The sequence below is a fragment of the Balaenoptera acutorostrata genome, unplaced genomic scaffold (genome assembly GCF_949987535.1).
Source record: "Balaenoptera acutorostrata unplaced genomic scaffold, mBalAcu1.1 scaffold_61, whole genome shotgun sequence".
NCBI lineage: Eukaryota > Metazoa > Chordata > Mammalia > Artiodactyla > Balaenopteridae > Balaenoptera > Balaenoptera acutorostrata.
The window spans coordinates 676,427-699,121 of record NW_026646471.1 but is presented as its reverse complement, the minus strand read 5'-3'; the positions used below and the strand labels follow the sequence as shown (position 1 = coordinate 699,121).

Here is a 22,695-nt window from a genome sequence, read left to right as displayed (position 1 = left end):
TAGGATGGGAAAAAAAGGCATTGGAACCGGATCTGCAACCCTGTGAGGGATCTGTAAGGAGGAGAAGGTCCACGTGGATGGACCCTTGCCCCGGAGAGCATGCAGGTTGAGCCGCAGTCTGGACATCCTGATCCTGGTGTCATACACAGAGAAGACAAGCCTGCTTGCCTGCTGGGAAATCTGCTGAGACAAATACAGGGCTGGAGAAGCCTAGACTCCAGTCACGAGCTGGCGTGCTAACAATCAGGGCGGAGAGAGCCCTGTGCTGGCAGCTGCCACCTTGCCGCACTTCCCAGTCCAGAGGGGTGGACACCCTGGGTCCACTCAGTAGCTACACAGAGACAGACTGGGGCACCGGGGATGTGATCTGGGCAGAACCGCAGAGGCTTTTGTCATTGTATACACGGGGTTGGTGGGTCACCCTGGGCAGGCATTGTCAGCATGCACACAGGGCAATGCTACAGGAGTGCACAGCAGCTAGGCGCTGAATCTCTGGCAGACAGGCCATGGGAGAGGACTTGTCTAGCTATGCAGAGACAGTCTGGGGGACCTGGTCTGTGATCTGGGTGGGGCAGAGACCCCCACTCTCAGCGAGCTCAGGAATACATAGTGAGAGAGCATCCTGGCTCCATCCACTACACAGTGCAGCCTAGCACTATATCTTAGATGAACACAACAGAGAAAGGGATGCGACCTTGGGCTCCTTCTGAGCAGAAACACAGAAGCCATCACAGACAGAACATGGGTCCTCTGTGACTGCACAGGCCTCCCATGCTTCAGGAATCAGTTCCTTTGGGGCAGGGCACACACTCAAGGACAACAGAGCCTGATCTAACCCAACCCTCAGGGCTCCTACTCCAACAACTGGGGAGCAGACCCCCTGCCTCACATCCAACACAGACTCTGAACACCACAACACCAATCCCCCCACCCCCCCACTTTCAAGGGGATAATGGTCAGCACACTCTGAGGAAAGATGTGGCTGGCATCCATACTGAAACCAGCTGTTGCACCAAAAACATTGGACACACACAGTCTACACAGGGGCGTTCCCACATAAAAACACCTTTTCAAGACCACAGTAGGTAACTGTTTCTCTTTAATTCAGAGAGACAATAAAAGTTAAATAAAATGAAAAGGCAGAGGAACTATTCCCAATAAAAAGAACAAGAGAAATCCCTTGAAAGAACAAATAGTGAAACAGACCTCACCACTCTAACTGATCCCAAGTTCAAAAGGAGGTAATAAAAATGCTAAATAAATTAAGAAATATTAGTGCAGATCACTGTAACAGGGGTATAGAAGCTATAAAAGTGAACCAATAAAAATAATTCAATTGCCAAGATAAAAGCCAATCTAGGAGTAACAAATAACAGGCTAAGTGACACAGAAGAATGAATAAGTTATCTGGAAGATAGAATAATGGAAATCATCCAATCAGAGCAGCAGAGAGAAAGATAAATGAAAAAAATGAAAGCAACTTACAAAATCTATGGGATAATATAAAACACACAAACCTACACATAATAGAGATTCCAGAAGGAGAAGAGAGAGAGAATGTGATCAAAAATGTATTTGAGAAATTATGACTGAAAATTTCCCAAAACTAAAGAAACAAACAGATATCCAGGTACAGGAAGCACAGACGGTCCCAAACAAGATGAACCCAAACAGACCCATGCAAGACATATCATAATAAAAATAGCAACAGTTAAAGATAAAGAGAGAATTCTAAAGGCAGCAAGAGAAAAACAAAGAGTTAATTACAAGGGAACCCCCAAAAGAATGTATATATATATGTAAAACTGAGTCACTTTGCTGTACAGCAGAGATTGGACAACATTGTAAATCAACTATACTTCAATTAAAAAAAATATATAACCCCCATAAGGTTATCAGCTGATTTCTTTACAAAAACTTTACAGGCCAGAAGAGAGTGGCATGATATATTCAAAGTCCTGAAAGGGAAAAACCTACAATCTAGGATACTCTAACCAGCAAGATTATTATTTAGAATTGAAGGAGAAATACAGGATTTCTCAGACAAGCAATAACTAAAAAATTTAGCAATACTAAACCTATCCTAAAAAAAAAAAAAAAAAAAAAAAAGAAGGGTGTTCTCTAAGTAGAAAAGAAGCAAGGATCTATAGAAAAGGGAAAATCACAATAAGAAAGTCAAATGTATAAAAGGAAAGAAGATCACTAAAATAAACTAATACATACATTAAAAAACAATTTAAAAGGTAAAAGTGATTATAACTACAATAAACAGTAAAATGATAAGCATGAAGATGTAACCTAAGACATCAAAATCACGAAATATGGGGGAGGGGAAGAATAAAAATGTAGATCTTTTATAATGTGTTTAAACGTGAATGACTATCAGTTTAAAGCAAGTAGATATACTTATGGGCCAGCATACTTGAACTCCATGGTAACAACAAATTAAAAACATGCAGTAGATTCACAAAAACCAAAAAGAAAGGAACTCAATCATACTACAAAAGAAAATCATCCAGCCACAAAAGGAAAAGAAAAAGAAGAAATGAACATAGAAGAATTACAGAAACAACTGGAAAACAAGGATTAAAATGGCAATAAGTACATACTTTCAATAGTTACTTTAAATGTCAGTGGACTAAATGCTCCTATCAAAAGATGCAGAGTGGCAGACTGGATTTAAGAAAAACAAGAACCTACACTATCCAGCCTACAAGAGAGTCACTTTGTGGCAAAGGACACACACAGATTGAAAGTGAGGGGACAGAAAAAGATAATTCATGCAAATGGAAACGACAAGAAAGCAGGGATAGCAATATTTGTATCAGACAAAATAGACATTCAAACAAAGGCCATAAAAAAAGAAGGGCATTAAATAATGATAACAGGATCAATACAAGAAGCTGTTACTCTCTAACATATATGCAGTCAACATAGAAGCACCTAAATATAAAAAACAAATACTAACAGACATAAGGGAAGAAATTGACAATGATACAATAATAATAGGAGACTTTAACACCCCACTGACATCAATGAACAGATCATCCAGACAGAAAATCAATGAGGCAATAGAGGTCCTAAATGATATAATATACCAGCTGTACTTAATTTACATCTGCAGAACTCTACATCCAAAAAAAAAAAAACACAAAAAAACAAAAACAGAATACACATTCTTTTCAAGCACACAGGGAACATTCTCTATAATAGACCACGTTCTAGGTCACAAAACAAGCCTCAACAAACTTAAGAGGATAGAAATTATTTCAAGCATCTTTTCTGACTACTATTGTATGAAGCTAGAAATCAACCACAGAAAGAGAAATAGAAAAGGAATGAACACATGGAGACTAAAAAGCATGCTACTAAAAAAACAATAGGTCAATGATGAAATCAAAGAAGAATTCAGAAAATACCTGGATACAAACAAAAATGAAAACACAACCTTACAAAATCTATGGGATGCAGCAAAAGCAGTTATAAGAGGCAGTTTCATAGCAATACAGGCCTTCTTCAAGAAGAATAAAAACCTTAAATAAACAACCTATCCTACCACTTAAAAGAGTTAGAAAAAAAAAAAAAAAGAACAAAGAAAACCCAAAGTCAGCAGAAGGAAGGAAATGATAAAGATCAGAGAGGAAATAAATAAAATAGAGATCAAAAATAGAAAAAAAATCAGTAAAACCAAGAGCTGGTTTTTTGAAAAGATAAACAAAATCAACAAACCTCTACCCAGGCTCACCAAGAAGAAAAGAGAGATAACCCAAATAAACATAATAAATGAAAGGGGAGAAATAGCAATACCAAAGATACAAAAATCATAAGAGAATACTATGAACAATTATGTGCCAACAAATCAGACAACATAAATGAAATGGACAGGTTTCTAGAAATATACAGTTTGCCAAGACTGAGTCAAGAAGAAAGAGATAATTTGAACAGACCGATCACTAGAAATGAAATAGAATCTGTAATTTTAAAAAACTCCCTGCAAACAAAAGTCCACGACCAGGCAGCTTCAATGGGGAATTCTACCAAACATATAAAAAAGAACTAATACTTATCCTCAGACTATTCTAAAAAATTGAAGAGGAGGAAACAAATTCATTCTTTGAGGCCACCATGATCCTGACACCAAAACCAGACAGACACTACAAAAAAAGAAAATTACAGGCCAATATCTTTGATGAATATAGATGCAAAAAGCCTCAATGAAATATCAGGAAACCAAATCCAACAATACATAAGAAGGATTATACACCATGATCAAATTGGATTCGTTCCAGGGTCGCAAGGATGGTTCAGCATTCACAAATCAATCAATGTGATAACCACGTTAACGAAATGAAAGTCAAAAACCACATGATCATCTCAATAGATGCAGAAAAGGCATTTGACAAAATTCAACATCCATTCATGATAAAAACTCTCACCAAAGTGGGTATAGAAGGAACAAATCTCAACATAGTAAAAGCCATTTACAACAGACCCACAACCAACATGATACTCAATGGTGAAAAGATGAAAGCTGTCCTGCTAAAATTCAGGTACAAGACAAGGATACTCACTCTCACAACTTCTATTTAACATAGTACCGGAAGACCTAGCCCCAGCAATCAGACAAGAAAAAGAAGTGAAATATATCCAAATTGGAAGGGAAGAGGTAAAACTGTCACTATTTGCAGATGACATGATATTCTATATGGAGAACCCAGAGAACCCTAAAGTCTCCACTCAGAAACTATTAGAACTGATAAATGAATTCAGCAAGGTAGCAGAATATAAGATTAATATACAGAAATCTGTTGTATTTCTTTTCACTAATATTGAAATATCAGAAAGATAAAGTAAAAAAAATCCCATTTAAAATCATGTCAAAATAAATAAAACACATAGGAGTAAACTTAACCAAGGAAGTGAAAGACTTATACTCTAAAAACTAAAAACTATTGATAAAGGAAATTGAAGATGATTCAAAGAAATGGAAAGATACCCCATTCTCTTGAATTGGATGAAATAATATTGTTAAAATGGCCATACTGACCAAGGCAATCTATAGATTTAATGCGGTCTCTATCAAAACACCCATGACATTTTCACAGAACTAGAATAAATAATCCTATAAATTATATGGTAACACAAAAGGCCCCAAATTGCCAAAGCAATCCTGAGGAAAAAGAACAAAGCTGAAAGCATAACCCTTCCAGAATTAGGAATCAGCATAATACGGCACAAAAACAGACATATAGACAAAAGGAACAGAATAGAGAGCCCAGAAATAATCTCACACTCTTACGGTCAATTAATCTACAATTAGGATGCAAGAATATACAGTACAGGGACTTCCCTGGTGGTGCAGTGGATAAGACTCCATGCTCCCAATGCAGGGAGCCTAGGTTTGTTCCCTGGTCTGGGAACTAGATCCCACATGCATGCCGCAACTGAGAGTTTGCATGCCACAACTAAAGACCCCACATGATGCAATTAAGGAGCTGGCAAACTGCAACTAAGGAGCCCTGGAGCTGCAACTAAGACTCCACACAACCAAATAAATAAAAATAAATAAATATTTATTTTTAAAAAAATAATATACAGTAGAGAAAAGACAGTCTCTTCAGCTAGTGGTATTGGGAATGCTTGACAGCTACATGTAAATCAATGAAATTAGAACACTCCCTCACACCATATACAAAAATAAACTCAAAATTATATAAAGACCAAAATATAAGACATGACACCATAAAACTCCTAGAAGAGAACATAGGCAAAACATTCTTAGACATATATCACAGTAACATTTTCTTAGATCAGTCTTCCAAGGCAAAAGAAGCAAAAGCAAAAATAAACAAGTAAGACCTAATCAAACTTAAAAGCTTTTGCACAGCAAAGGAAACCATCAACAAAATGAAAAGGCAGCCTACAGAATGGGAGAAAATATCTGCAAACAGTGCAACCAACAAGGGGTTAACATGCAAAATATACAAATAGCTCACATAACTCAGTATTGAAAAAACAAACAACTCAATCAAAAAATGGGCAGAAGACCTAAATAGACAATTCTCCAAAGAAGACATACAGATGACCAAGAGGCACATGAAAAATGCTCAATATCACTAATTATTAGAGAAATGCAAATGAAAACTACATGAGGAATCACCTCACACCTGTCAGAATGGCCATGATTAAGAAGTCTACAAATCATAAATGCTAGAGAGGATGTGGAGAAAAGGGAACCCTTCTACACTGTTGGTGGGAATGTGAATTGTGCAGCTTCTATGGAAAACATTATGGTGGGTCCTTAAAAAACTAAAAATAGAGTTACTATATGATCCAGCAATCCTACTCCTGGGTATATATCTGGAAAAGAGAAAAACTCTAATTCGAAAAGATACATGCACCCCAATGTTCATAGAAGTGCTATTTACAGTAGCCAAGACATAGAAACAACCGAAGTGTCCATCAACAGACGACTGGCTTAAGAAGATGTGATGTGTGTATATGTGTGTGTGTGTATACACACACACATATAATGGAATATCACTCAGTCATAAAAAAAGAATGAAGTATTGCCATTTGCAGCAACATGGGTGGACCTAGAAAATATTATACTTAGTGAAATCAGTCAGACAGAGATAGGCAAATACTATATGATATTACTTATATGTGGGATCTAAAAAATAATACAGATGAGCTTATTTACAAAACAGAAACAGACTCAAAGACATAGAAAAGAAACGTATGGTTACCAAAGCAGGAGATAGAGGGAGGGATAAATTAGGAGTATGGGATTAACAGATACAAACTACTATACATAAAATAGGTTAACAACAAGGACCTATAAGTTCCCAGTATAGCACTGGGAACTATATTCAATATTTTACAATAATCTATAATGGAAAAGAATCTGAAAAAAATAACTGAATCACTATGATGTAAGCCTGAAACTAGCACAATACTATACTTCAACTATACTTCAATTAAATACACACACACACACACACACGTGTGTGTGTGTCTTGGGGCCAGTGGGCAGCACCACAGTGGGGTGACCACCCTTACCCGTCATCCCTACTCATCGACACAGTTTCTCTTACTTTACTCAGAAGGCAGTTTGCAGTAGCTCCTGCCAAGAGAGTTCCTCTCACTTTCAGTGTTAAGCGTACTGTGTCTGGGTAAGATGTTAATATTAGGAGAAGGTGAGTGGAGGCCATACTTGAACTCTATATTATCTTTTCAACTTTTCTGTAAATCTGAAGTTAATACAAAGTAAGGCCATGAAATAGGTGATCATTACCTCAGCTGTCTCCTATAATTGAGAGTCTCATAAAGGGAAAATGGTAATAATACATTTAATTCAGTTTGCATCGGTTTAACCTAAAGGAGTAAAAGAAAAGCTCTGTTAATAATTTCTCATTTTTAAGTTCAAGTAAACAGGACAGTAATGGTTCCATTATTTTAGGACATGAGAATGAAAATTGCTAAAAGATGTAGGTTTAGATCAGAGACTCTTGTGAGAAAGTAGTGAAGGTGGCCTATGAAGCCAGATTTCAAAACAAGTGAGGACACAGGAACATTGAATTATAAAGCAACTGTATATAAATAATGGTGTCTTTCAGTGAGTCTGCATGGATGAGAGAATATTTATAGATGCAGAAATCTTCATATGCTCTTAGGATCAGAAGGAAAACCTAGTAATAAGAGATTTTGGATGCTGGAAATAGGAGACAGTGGATTTGATACTTTCCTAAAGGAAGTAGGGGTAGGTAGATGAAAGACCATGCAGGTGAGGAACTTGGCTGTGATTTAGAGATGGTAAACAAAATGTACAGTGATCATCATGCACTCATCACCCAGAAGTTCCTGACTTGGTTTCATCTACACCCCTGCCCACTTGCCTGCTCCCATATTGTTTGTGAAGCAAATCCTCAGCAGGTATAATTTCATCCATATATATTGTAGTATGTATCACTAACAAATCCCCTTTAAAAGATAACCAGCACCAGTTTCACCCCTAAAAATAATAATAATCCCTAATGTCACCAAATACCCAGTCTCTGTTCGAAAGTCCGATTAGTTCATATATATAAGAAATGATTTCATTTTCTTACAGTTTGTTTGAAGCAATATATAAAGAAATTCAAACCATTATAATCAGACAATATCTCCTAAGTCTTTATAGTAGACTTTTTTTCCCTTGACATTTATGTATTAAAGAATCTAGATCATTTGTCCTTGACTTAGTCAGTTCTGGCTGTTATAAGAAAATACCATAGACTGGCTGGCTTAAACAGTGAACATTTACTTCTCACAGTTCTGGAGGCTGGGAGGTCCAAGTCAAGGTGCAGCATAAATCTACCACTTACTAGTTGTATGTTCTTTGTCAAATAACCCTTTGAAACCCTTCTGAGTGTCGTGTAGTTGTAATATGAAGCAGCCTCGAAGGCACCTTCTGGATATGGGCACTGCCACCCACTGTCACAATGCTGGCCGCCCTGTTGGTACCCACTCATTGGTGCTGCCAAGATCTCCAGTGGGAGCCTTTGTCAGCATCTCCCGGGTCTGTTGCTTTTTTTTTCCCACCAGCAATGTAGGAAGCCCATAGTATAGAAGCAGTATAATACACATATAGAGACATATTAGTTTGGGGACAAAGAGCTGATATTTCATTTGTTTAGAGTCTAGAAGGAAAGTATAGACCCACCATTTCCCTTATGTCCCAACTTGATTACAGGTTCATTTCTGAAATAGGTTGGACACATAGTGATTAATTTTCAAAATGGTTGGACCAGGGATAGTTACCAGTATATGGAGGACTATTGTCAGCTGCTAACATCTGTGTCCAAAAACCCTAACATGAAACCTTAAGAGAACTACTGTTGGTGCCGGAGGAGTTGAGTCCTCTCGGTAATAATAACTGCATGAATGAAATCAGCATTTGGATGGGGAAAGAATATCCCATATTGGAAAGTAATCATAGCTTTAATACTTGTGTGTGTGTGTTTGTGTGTGTGTGTGTGTGTGTACGTGCTTTGACAGCTTTTTGGAGACTACAGCCTATTTCTTCATGAGACCAAAAATTGGAGAGAAGGAGGTGTCCCCAAATGTTTTCTTCAGTATCTGGCATGAATTCAGCTCCGACTTTAAAGACTTTTGGAAGAAAGAAAACAAACTTATTCTACAAGAGAGGTAGGTGTTTTTCATTTACACAGTGGCACTTTGAAACTGGTGTTTTCTCCGGTGTGGCCAATTAGGGCTTGCCAACTTTTATAGCCTGAATGAAAAATCAGGTCCTAACCCTGGGTGTCCAGTCTGAGAGGGTGCTGAGATCGGACAGTATTTGCAGCCTGAGTATGAAAAGTCAACACAATGGCTGTGATGGTACAAAGGACAGCTAGCGTGATGGTTTGCCAGGATCACCTTCTGATAAAACAGCTTCTGTGATGAGGAGACCACACAGAAGCAAACAAGGTAAGAACAGGAGTGAAAGAACCCTGCTGAGATGACAAACCCACTCACTTCAAAAGACCATAAGGTAAGATGAATCAGTTTGATTTTATTTTTGCTCAATTCATTAGATACTGTCAAAATTTCACCACTCGTATCAAAATTTCTCCCAGGTGTCACCAAGAAACTGATGATCAATATTTTTTAAAAGATTTTTCAAGAATCTTATCAGATCACATCGCGTTTCCTTAAGTAAATTCTTTCAGGAATGAAGGGAAGTTTCTCTTCTTAAGTACATGAAATAGAGTCTCTCTCACTTGATTATGAAGGTCACAGAGGTGTCCTGTTACCAAGTCAGGAAGCAGGCTGGCCCAGGCACTGCAGCATTCCCAAGTAGCTGGGTCTGGAGGGAGAAGGAAAAGGAAACCAAACCCTAATCCTGAACCAATTAGTGTGCTTTCCAACATCCTGGCCCTAACAAGGACTTTGCTTTAGAAAACTTACCTCCTAAGGGACTTTATTCATCAGAGCACAAAACTCCACAGTTTTCTGCTTATCATCTTCATTTTGGTCTTGCTTACATACAAAACCATGCTCGCCTGCCTAGTCTTCATCTGTAAGTAGATTCTCATCCATCCTTAAATCAGGTGAAGTTAATTGCGGACACGTCCTGAGCGTGTGGACTGTGCCTGGCTTGTGCTCACTCACAGAATTATCTACCTAGAACCCAGGCTCCATCCGAGAAGGGAGTCTGCTTCAGCGAACAACGGACGCAAAAAGAGAGCAGTCAGAGCAGAAGGAAAACACTGAGCTTATTCTACCTCAAAGCACATCACCAGGAGTTAACATAAATGATGAGATGTTAGTCAGAAGTCCGTGCGGGTGAGACAGGAGGGAGAATCGTGTAAACACGGACACATTTGGACCACCGTTCACTTCTTTCAGTCTTAGCTGTATGTTTCCAGTTTTTCACCCAGCAAGGCTTGCTTAGTTTGGACAACGGTGAGGAGGAAACTGGTTTTAACATCAGCATGTCACAGATAACCTCCCTTCCTGACGCCCGCTACTCCCCACATGCCTCCTTCAGCTCTGATCTAAGTCTGGGCCCCTAGGAAGGGCCTAGGCCTCGTTCACACTCGGGAACAAAATGGAAAGATCACTGTTTCACTTTGCGAGGGAGCTGAGACGATCCTGATGAGAGTGGGCATGGTGGGATATAGGCATGGACAGGGCAGGAGTGAGGAGACCATGGTTGGGTGGCAGCTGCCCTGAGGACACATGGTGAACAAGTGAATTGCAGCAGAGGCCGCAGGCCCTGTGGAGATGGCTCTGGAGGTCCTGGCGTGAGATGGCAGGGGGACTCTCATCTGAGCTCCCATTACTGCGTGGCCTGTAGGGAAGCTGCTGAGAGGCCCCCGTGGAGGTGATGTCGGGAAGGACCAGCCATTTGCAGCCTGTGCTCTCTGAGATAGAGTTGTGTTTCCAGGTAATGCTACGGATGACAGTCCACTATTTATGATAGTTTATGCATTGGGCATGCCCACTGAATATCTCATAAAATCAACCCAATCCTTTTTTATACTTCATCCTTTGCTAAAAAAATACGATGGGCTTTTTGAGTCACCCTTGGTGACTTCACTTTCAACTTGGCAGTGTTGTGAACTGGCATGTGACAGGTGCTCTCCACTGCACACTTCTCATTTTCCTAAATCATTTGCTTTTAATGAAAGGCTAAGGAAGAACATGTGGCAGGTGAGAGAGCTTCTTTGCCCTCTGACTCCCAAACTATATTACGTCTCTTGGCAAAGAGACTGGTTTGAAAAGTAAGACTGTTGGTTTGAATTGTTTATAGCAAAATGTTGTCCCTTTCCTTAGTGGAAAACCAGCCACACAATTTCCACGAAACAATGTGAAATAAAAACGGTGGGCCCCTTATTCAAAAAGTATTAACAATTTCAAGACAGCAAACTGTTAAACCAAGTGCAGAGCCCTGAGAGGGGGCCCTGTGTGCTGCACCAATGCCCACCCTTGAAGGCAGCCTTGCCCTGGTGTAAGCTTGCTGGCACGTGCTCTGTGGTTAGGTGAAAGGGTGTTTCAGGAATGCTCTGATGCCCCCAGACATGTACAGGACACGGGGTGCAGCCAGTGGAGGGGTTAAACCCCTGACACACCGATGTCAGTGTGAGCAAGGCTTCAAGTGACATGTGCTTCAGATGGGATGCTCTCCCCAACCTGAGCGTTCCCTCCTCTTCTCCTGTGATATGTACTGGCTGCATATTTTCATAGTCCTGTGCTGCTCTTACTTTATACCATGACTTCTTCCATGTTTGCATTTGTCTTTGTTTCCCGGACATGGTGTTTTGTGTCTTCTTTTTCAGTGTCGCTCTCAGGGCCTCTAGGCCGCAGTGCCCCCTTTTGGTGTTTCCATACATATTTGCTGATTTGACCTGTTACGTTGTATTTGACGCAGACACGGAAATAAGAACTTAGTCTAGTAAAGTAATGAACGTGTTTTCTTAGGTAATTTAAGTTTGCCACTGGAGGTAATAAAAACCCCACTCCAAACACTGGAAGCAAAAAGAGAGACTTTGTTTAGACGGTCAAACCACAGAAGAGCAGGATGGAAGGTGCCTGTGGATGCCTGAGTACGGAAATCCTAACCAACCACAGCTGTGCAGGGCGGGGTGGGGGGGCTGTTAGTCAGGTGTGTCTGTACCTGCCACCCTCCACCTGTCTTTTAAATGCCCTCTCCTCCCTCTCCTCCTCTCTTTCTCTCTCTCATCCTCACTCTCTCACCCTCTCTCACCTTCTAACGCCCTCCCTCCCACCTGCTCTGTGCTCCAGCCTAACTTCCAGGCCAGGTTGTTTCTTTATGGGTGGAACCCTGGCCATCAGTCCAGCCATGGCTCACGTTCTCCCAACCCAGGAGGAGAAGGCATTCTCCACCCTGTAGAAGAATCCCAGGGAGGAACTCCAGAGGAGTCGTGTTCATCTTTGGATCAGCCACAGTGACCAAAGGCATGGATACCGTGGTTGGTTCAGCAGTTCACAGACTCAGTCCAGCAGCCAGAGGGGAGTGTTGCCATGGTCGACAGTCTCCTTCTCAGCACTGTCACTGGAGTTAGGGAGAGCAGTTGCCCAAAGAAAGTAAATAATAATCTGCGAGCCCTAATTTATTAAGCTTTTAAAGATAACCTGTGTAATTAGCAGAATGTCTTAGCATGGTAGAAATAACCCAAAAGATGGTTTAATGGTGTGGTTGAAAATTTCTTTTCTGATCAAGTTTTCCTTGCTCTAATTTGGAATGTATACATTGAATAATATGTTTAAGGTTGTAAATACTCTATAAAATGTCCTCATCCCATTCCTTCTAATTGGTGTTTGAGTACGGAGTAGTAGTAACGTATTTTCTGCCTTTTTCTAATGACTCGCATGAGTTAGTAGATGTATTTCGTGAAATGGTGAACTGCTAGTCTATGGTGAAAAGGTCTGCTGTCCTTCTCATTGATGTGGTGTGGAAAATATGAGTATTTGAGTTAGCTCTCCCTCTTACCCACTTGAGTCCTAGGCAGGCATGCTTTCTTTTTTTTTTTTTTTTAAGATTTTTTTGATATGGACCATTTTTAAATTCTTTATTGAATTTGTTACAATATTGCTTCTGTTTTGTGTTTTGGTTTTTTGGCCGCGAGGCATGTGGGAAGCTTAGTTCCCCCACTAGGGATGGAACACACAACCCCTGCATTGGAAGGTGAAGTCTTAACTACTGGACTGCCAAGGAAGTCCCAAGGCATGGTTTCAAAGTCAGCAAAATGGAGACAGTAATACCTGTTCTGCAGTGAGACTGTGTAACTAATTGAGGTTATATATTAGAGTATAGTGTAACACAGTGTCTCCAAGCTAGATGCTCAGTGGCTGTTTCTCCATGATTTAATATAAATGACGTCCTGATCATGACAACCCACAAGGTCATGTGACATTCTGGTAAGGCATGTTAAGAACACATCTGTATGAGCCCTGAACCAAGAAGGTGGAGTAGAAGGACATGCTCTCACTCCCTCTTGTGAGAACACCATAATCACAACTAGCTGCTGGACAATCACTGACAGGAAGACACTGGAACTCACGAAAAAAGATACCCCACATCCAAAGATAAAGGAGAAGCCACAATGAGACAGTAGGAGGGGCACAATCACAGTAAAATCAAATCCCATAACTGCTGGGTGGGGATTCAGAGACTGGAGAACACTTATACCACAGAAGTCCACCCACTGGAGTAAAGGTTCTGAGCCCCACATCAGGTTTTGCAACCTGGGAGTCCGGCAACGGGAGGAGGAATTCCTAGAGAATCAGACTTTGAAGGCTAGTGGGATTTGATTGCAGGACTTTGACAGGACTGTGGGAAAGGGAGACTCCACCCTTTGGGGGCACACACAAAGTAGTGTGTGCATCGAGACCCAGGGGAAGTAGCAGTGACCCCAGGGGACACTGAACCAGACCTACCTGCTGGTGTTGGAGGGTGTCCTGCAGAGGCGGGGGGTGGATGTGTCTCACCGTGGGGACAAAGACACTGGCAACAGAAGTTCTGGGAAGTACTCCTTGGTGTGAGCCCTCCCAGAGTCTGCCATTAGCCCCACCAAAGAGCCCAAGTAGGCTTCAGTGTTACGTTGCCTCAGGTCAAACAACCAACAGGGAGGGGACCCAGCACCACCCATCAGCAGTCAAGCAGATTAAAGTTTTACTGACCTCTGCCCATCAGAGCAACAGTCAGCTCTACCCTCCAGCAGTCCCACCCATCAGGAAACTTGCACAAGCCTCTTAGATAGCCTCATCCACCAGAGGGCAGACAGCAGAAGCAAGAAGAACTACAATCCTGCAGCCTGTGGAACAAAACCCACATTCACAGAAAGATAGACAAGATGAAAAGGCAGAGGGCTATGTACCAGATGAAGGAACAAGATAAAACCCCAGAAAAACAACTAAATGAAGTGGAGATAGGCAACCTTCCAGAAAAAGAATTCAGAATAATGATAGTGAAGATGATCCAGGATCTCAGAAAAAGAATAGAGGGAAAGATCGAGAAGATGCAAGAAATGTTTAACAAAGACCTAGAAGAATTAAAGAACAAACAAACAGAGATGAACAATACAATAACTGAAATGAAAACTACACAAGAAGGAATCAATAGCAGAATAACTGAGGCAGAAGAACGGATAAGTGACCTGGAAGAGAGAATGCTGGAATTCACTGCTGCAGAACAGAATAAAGAAAAAAGAATGAAAAGAAATGAAGACAGCCTAAGAGACCTCTGGGACAACATTAAACACAACAACATTCACATTATAGGGGCCCCAGAAGGAGAAGAGAGAGAAAAAGGACCCAAGAAAATATTTGAAGAGATTATAGTTGAATACTTCCCTAACATGGGAAAGGAAATAGCCATCCAAATCCAGGAAGTGCAGTGAGTCCCATACAGGATAAACCCAAGGAGGAACACGCTGAGACACATAGTAATCAAATTGGCAAAAATTAAAGACAAAGAAAAATTATTGAAAACAGCAAGGGAAAAATGACAAATAACATACAAGGGAACTCCCATAAGGTTAACAGCTGATTTCTCAGCAGAAACTCTACAAGCCAGAAGGGAGTGGCATGATATACTTAAAGTGATGAAAGGGAAGAACCTACAACCAAGATTACGCTCCCCAGCAAGGATCTCATTCAGATTTGATGGAGAAATCAAAAGCTTTACAGACAAGCAAAAGTTAAGAGAATTCAGCACTACCAAACCAGCTCTACAACAAATGCTAAAGGAACTTCTCTAAGTGGGAAACACAAGAGAAGAAAAGGACGTACAAAAACAAACCCCCCAAAATTAAGAAAATGGTCATAGGAACATACATATTGATAATTACCTTAAACGTGAATGGATTAAATGCTCCAACCAAAAGACACAGGCTCGCTGAATGGATACAAAAACAAGACCCATTTTATCTTGTCTACAAGAGACCCACTTCAGACCTAGGGACACATACAGACTGAAAGTGAGGGGATGGAAAAAGATATTCCATGCAAATGGAAATGAAAAGAAAGCTGGAGTAGCAATACTCATATCAGATAAAATAGACTTTAAAATAAAGAATGTTACAAGAGACAAGGAAGGACACTACATAATGATCAAGGGATCAATCCAAGAAGAAGATATAACAATTATAAATATATATGCACCCAACATAGGAGCACCTCAATACATAAGGTAACTGCTAACAGGTATAAAAGAGGAAATTGACAGTAACACAATAATAGTGGGGGACTTTAACACCTCATTTACACCAATCGACAGATCATCCAAAATGAAAATAAATAAGGAAACAGAAGTTTTAAGTGACACAATAGACGAGATAGATTTAATTGATATTTACAGGACATTCCATCCAAAAACAGCAGATTACACTTTCTTCTCAAGTGCGCATGGAACATTCTCCAGGATAGATCACATCTTGGGTCCCAACTGAAGCCTCAGTAAATTTAAGAAAATTGAAATCATATGAAGCTTCTTTTCTGACCACAACGCTATGAGATTAGAAATGAATTTCAGGGAAAAAAACGTAAAAAACACAAACACATGGAGGCCAAACAATACGTTACTAACTAATCAAGAGATCACTGAAGAAATCAAAGAGGAAGTCAAAAGATACCTAGAGACAAGTGGCAATGAAAACACGACGATCCAAAACCTATGGGATGTGGCAAAAGCAGTTCTGAGAGGGAAGTTTATAGCTATACAAACCTACCTCAAGAAACAAGAAAAATCTCCAATAAACCATCTAACCTTACAGCTAAAGGAACTAGAGAAAGAAGAACAAACAAAACCCAAAGTTAGCAGAAGGAAGGAAATCATAAAGATCAGAGCAGAAATAAATGAAATAGAAACAAAGAAACAATAGCAAAGATCAATAAAACTAAAAGCTAGTTCTTTGAAAAGATAAACAAAATTGATAAACCATTAGCCAGACTCATCAAGAAACAGAGGGAGAGGACTCAAATCAATAAAATCAGAAATGAAAAAGGAGAAGTTACAACAGACACTGCAGAAATACAAAGCATCCTAAGAGACTACTACAAGCAACTCTATGCCAAAAAAATGGACAACCTGGAAGAAATGGACAGATTCTTAGAAAGGGATAACCTTCCAAGACTGAACCAGGAAGAAATAGAAAATATGAACAGACCAATCACAAGTAATGCAATTGAAACTGTGATTAAAAATCTTCCAGAAAACAAAAGTCCAGGACCAGATGGCTTCACAGGTGAATTCTATCAAACATTTAGAGAAGAGCTAACACCCATCCTTCTCAAACTCTTCCAAAAAATTGCAGAGGAAGGAGCACTCCCAAACTCATTCTATGAGGCCACCATCAGCCTGATACCAAAACCAGACAAAGATACTACAAAAAAAGAAAATTACAGACTAATTGCACTGATGAATATAGATGCAAAAATCCTCAACAAAATACTAGCAAACAGAATCCAACAACACATTAAAAGGATCATTCACCATGATCAAGTGGGATTTATTGCAGGGATGCAAGGATTCTTCAATATACGCAAATCAATCAATGTGATACACCATATTAACAAATTGAAGGAAAAAAACCATATGAGCATCTCAATAGATGCAGAAAAAGCTTTTGACAAAATTCAACACCCATTTATGATAAGAACTCTCCAGAAATTGTACATAGAGGGAAACTACCTCAACATAATAAAGGCCATATATGAGAAACAAACAGCAAACATCATTCTCAATGGTGAAAAACTGAAAGTATTTCCTCTAAGATCAGGAACAAGAGAAGGATGTCCACTCTCACCACTATTATTCAACATAATTTTGGAAGGCCCAGCCACAGCAGTCAGAGAAGAAAAATAAATAAAAGGAATACAAATTGGAAAACAAGAAATAAAAGTGTCACTGTTTGCAGACGACATGATACTATACATAGAGAAACCTAAAAATGCCACCAGAAAACTACTAGAGCTAATCAATGAATTTGGTAAAGTTGCAGGATACAAAATTAATGCACAGAAGTCTCTTGCATTCCTATACACTAATGATGCAAAATCTGAAAGAAAAATTAAGGAAACACTCCCATTTACCATTGCAACAAAAAGAATAAAATACCTAGGAATAAACCTACCTAGGGAGACAAAAGACCTGTATGCAGAAAACTATAAGACACTGATGAAAGAAATTAAAGATGATAGTAACAGATGGAGAGATATACCATGTTCTTGGATTGGAACAATCAATATTGTGAAAATGACTATACTCCCCAAAGCAATCTACAGATTCAATGCAATCCCTATCAAATTACCAATGGCATTTTTTATGGAACTAGAACAAAAAGTCTTAAAATTTGTATGGAGACATGAAAGACCCCAAATAGCCAAAGCAGTCTTGAGGGATAAAAACGGAGCTGGAGGAATCAGACTCCCTGATTTTAGACTATACTACAAAGCTACAGTAATCAAGACAATATGGTACTGGCACAAAAACAGAAACATAGATCAATGGAACAAGATAGAAAGCCCAGCGATAAACCCACACACCTATGGTCAACTAATCTATAACAAAGGAGGCAAGGATATACAATGGAGAAAAGACTGTCTCTTCAATAAGTGGTGCTGGGAAAACTGGACAGCTACATGTAAAAGAATGAAATTAGAACACTCCCTAACACCATACACAAAAATGAACTCAAAATGTGTCAGAGACCTAAATGTAAGACTGGACACTATAAAACTCTTAGAGGAAAACATAGGAAGCACACTGTTTGACATAAATCACAGCAAGATCTTTTTTGATACACCTCCTAGAGTAATAGAAATAAAAACAAAAATAAACAATTGGGACCTAATGAAACTTAAAAGCTTTTGCATAGCAAAGGAAACCTTAAACAAGACGAAAATACAACACTCAGAATGGGAGAAAATATTTGCAAATGAATCAACAGACAAAGGATTAATCTCCAAAATATATAAACAGCTCTTGCAGCTCGATTTTAAAAAAAACAAACAACCCAATCCAAAAATGGGCAGAAGACCTAAATAGACATTTCTCCAAAGAAGACATACAGATGGCCAAGAAGCACATGAAAAGATGCTCAACATCACTAATTATTAGAGAAATGCAAATCAAAACTACAATGAGGTATCACCTCACACCAGTTAGAATGGGCATTATCAGAAAATCTACAGACAACAAATGCTGGAGAGGGTGTGGAGAAAAGTGAACCCTCCTGCACTGTTGGTGAGAATGTAAATTGATACAGCCACTATGGAGAACAGTATGGAGGTTCCTTAAAAAACTAAAAATAGAATTACCATTTGATCTAGCAATCCCACTACTGGGCATATACCCAGAGAAAACCATAATTCAAGAAGACACATGCACCCCAATGTTCATTGCAGCACTATTTACAATAGCCAGGTCATGGAAGCAACCTAAATGACCATCGACAGACAAATGGATAAAGAAGATATGGTAAATATATACAATGGAATATTACTCAGCCATAAAAAGGAACGTAATTGGGTCATTTGTTGAGACGTGGATGGATCTAGAGACTGTCATACAGAGTGAAGTAAGGCCCAAAGAGAAAAACAAATATCGTATATTAACGCATGTATGTGGAACCTAGAAAAATGGTACAGATGAACCGGTTTGCAGGGCAGAAGTTGAGACACAGATGTAGAGAACAAACATATGGACACCAAGGGGGGAAAGCTGCAGGGGGGTGGTGGTGGTGGTGTGACGAATTGGGCCATTGAGATTGACATGTATACACTGATGTGTATAAAATAGATGACTAAAAAATATATATAAATAACACATCTGTAAATACAAGGCATTATTGTGACTCAGTTGCTTTCTTCATTGGTAAAATGTCTTGATTCTGAGTCTACGGATGAAGTTTTGTTTGACAGTGTTCATGTGACCTATCCCTTCTTATTTACATTATGCTCTACTCCTGTTTTGATGCTTTAGACAGCTGACCCATTGGTTTTGTCATGAGTCAGAAAAAATATTTCTTCATATACTTGCAACTAGGCTTGTACACTTGTTAATAAGAAATTCTTCTTCAGAGAAATCTGGACTAGTTATTACTGAGCAACACAAAACATATGAAAAATAACTTAAAAAATGTCAGCTCGACTCTGCCCAGAATATGGGGACAAACTGACGTGAACGGTGCCCAGCCTCTCCCCAAGGCCTCACAGAGCTCAGTGTCCATGCGTGAGGTCCCAGGTGACTCGTGTGTCTTATCTACAGGAAACCGTCAGCATCACCGAACCACTTGGGGGCCCAGGGAAGGTCAGATGACTTAGCACAGGGTACTAGGCACACTTGTGCTTTTCCACCGTGATGGAGGGACTGTGGTCCTGGGGGAGACAGTTTCACTGCCCGCTTTTGCTCTGTTGTAGCCAGACTCAGTTTTCAGGCAGAGTCCAGCTTGTCATGTGTGGTCATCCTCTCGTTCCATGTTAAGTGTCCAGGCACAGGAGACCCTCGGTCATTTGATGAAAGCCCTGTCTCCCTGGAGCTGACAGCCTAGCCTTGGTGAGGTGTCACAGGTGGGGGAAGTAAGAGGGGGCATCAGTGCCTCCAGAATTATTCTTTTGACACAGATCTGTGTCGAGTAGGAGCTTCCTAGGCGGTCCTGGGAGGTGGGGACGTCCTAAACTAGGAAATTGGGCTCTGGCAGCCGGGCCTCAAGCCCCCTCGTGTGCAGTGCAGCCTATCACCCTTTCACTTGTAGTCAGCTTAAGACTTTTTAAAAAATATGTATTTATTTATTTGGCTGTGCCAGGTCTTAGTTGCAGCATGTGGGATCTAGTTCCCTGACCAAGGATGGAATCCAGGCCCCCTGCATTAGCAGCACAGTCTTAACCACTGGACCACCAGGGGAGTCCCAACTTAAGACATTTTGATTTCATAAATCAGTGGTGACATTAGTAAGAGTTGTGTTTAAAGTGCTGTCTAACTTAATTTGCTGGTTCACTTTATTCTGAGGCAGGTGGTCTTTGAGGAACCAGGAGAAAGGGCAGCTACTCCTCCAGCTGCACGAGCGTGTGGTAGTCAGGTCTGGTCTCTTCCCAGCTGGTGTGTGGTTGGAGGGAAAGCGTCTGAGGGTCTGGCCTTAGGAGGGTACATGTTAGACCAGAGGCACCTCATACACTGAGCTGTGTGTTGAGGTTGAAGTATGATGTCATCAGAGTAGAAGGAAGCAACCACTTTCAAAGCAACTGAAAATAAACCTGAGCTGAGGAAAGAGGCTTATTATTCTGTAGTCATGTGTTTGTTGGACACATGAGTGGAACTGCCTCTTGGACCTCTACTCAGCACTGTCACATTGGAGCAGTACGTGAAGTTGGCCAACCATTTACCCCTTTAATTCAGGCATCAGTTTCTATAGGAAGGACCCATAAAGAAACCCTCTTCCTAGTTCTGACCCCTGTAGTGGAAGTCTTGGCAGGAAATTGACGAACAAGACAGGTCAGTACAAATGGTGCCTGAGAATATGTAGGGAATGTGACCTACACTCATTAAAGGAGTAATTAATATGAATTAAGACGTAGTAGGAAATTAAATTCATGAATTTATTAATTCAACAATTATTTATGCCTTACTCTGTGCTCGGCAAATTCCCTGGCCATGTGGATCTTACCCTCTAGTGAGAGACGCAGACAATAAAAAAGTAAACAAGCACATTTTAAAATTATAGGTTGAAATTAGCACTATGAGGAAAGTAAACAGTGAACCATTTTTGCACAATAAAAAGCAGAAGAGTTTCATTTAGAAAGTTTGGTCAGAGGAGGCCTTTCTGAAGAGGCAACATTTACGTTGACACCTAAAGAATTTGAGGCTGGTGTAGGGGTACGGTGGTGAGCCTGGCAGGTAGAGGTGTGGGAAGGTCACAGCAGCCTGGCAGAAAAGACTGACTGCCCTCCAGGTCATTAGGTGAATCTGAGGAAACAGGCAGGGGTCTGACCGTTCCGACCCTTGCAGTCATGGTAAGAGGCTGACTTTTATCGTGGGTGCAGTAGAAGGCCATCACAGGGCTTTTGAAAGAGGACAACCTGATATGATTCATGCAGAGAAGAGATGGTTGGCTCAATGGGTAGGAAACTGGACGGTGGTATTGAGAAGCAAGTTAGGAGTTACTGAGGTAACTCCTCAGTAACCTGAGGTGGCCCAGGTGAAAGATGTGATATTCTGGACTAGGAGAGGCAGCAGAAGAGACGGGAAGAGGGTGCTGGGACCCTACACACGCGTGTTATCACGGGTTCCTGGCTGTGGCAGCTCTGGAGGTCAGAAAAGTCTAGTCTCAGCTCCATGACTGATGAGCTTATGTTAACCAGACCTTAGAGATCAGACCTTTCTTCTCCTAAAATGATTTACAAGGTCTGACACCCTGGGTATCAGGAAATTTACTTTCTAAAACAGTTCTCCAAAAATGATGTAAAATCCTAAGGTGAAGGTTAGATGGAAAAAATCTATGCATTTGCTTCATCTTTCCATGTTCCAAGAGATCTTTTTAAATTTCGGAAAATCCTGTCTCAAAGCCTCATGTTCAAAAATGGAAGAAAGTCACCCTTAAAGGTTGTGGTTCCAACTCCCAACAGACAGCTGGGGCCAAGAGTCAAGAAAATAGCTTGTCCACAGACTTTTTCGCTTTAAAAGGATTTAAACATTGTTGTATCTTCTGCTGAGTTTGCAGAGGCTTGTAAAGGTATCTGAGCAATTATTAATTTCCCTTCAGCATTTGCTAAAAATATTTTTTGGTGTCTTAGCAAAGTTTGTCATAAAACTGTCTTGGCTAAAAATATGCTTCATGGAGTAAAGATATTTAAGATTAGCTGTTAAAAATAACACCATGCAGGTTATATGAGCTGCAACTAGCTCCTAGAACAAGCTATATCTGTACCAGCAAGCCGTTATTTGGGGGTCATTTTAAATTTCTTTAGGAGCCTCTCAAACAATGTGATGGTTATAACCTGCCGGAGGAGGGGGCCAGACCTGTTAGATTTGTCCAACGCCGAATTCTTAGATTTGTGTGGACTTCTGCCGGAGCCTGGATTTTTTAGGTAGTGACAAATGCCCCCGCAGCCACCCCCCTGTGACGTCTTCCTGGATGACTCGGAGCCCCCAGTAGAGAAGCCCACTGGCCGGACACCCTTCCTCCTGTC

The 22,695-nt window shown here is 40.4% G+C and overlaps 1 protein-coding gene across 1 annotated transcript in view; it reads left to right on the top strand.

Moving 5' to 3' along the window:
- Positions 1 to 22,695, top strand: part of FMN2 (formin 2) — a 340,034-nt gene that overhangs the window by 299,053 nt on the left and 18,286 nt on the right. The window contains exon 16 of the mRNA XM_057539598.1: positions 9,040 to 9,189. Within this exon, the coding sequence (XP_057395581.1) occupies positions 9,040 to 9,189 (150 nt within the window). The remainder of the gene's footprint in view (positions 1 to 9,039; positions 9,190 to 22,695) is intronic.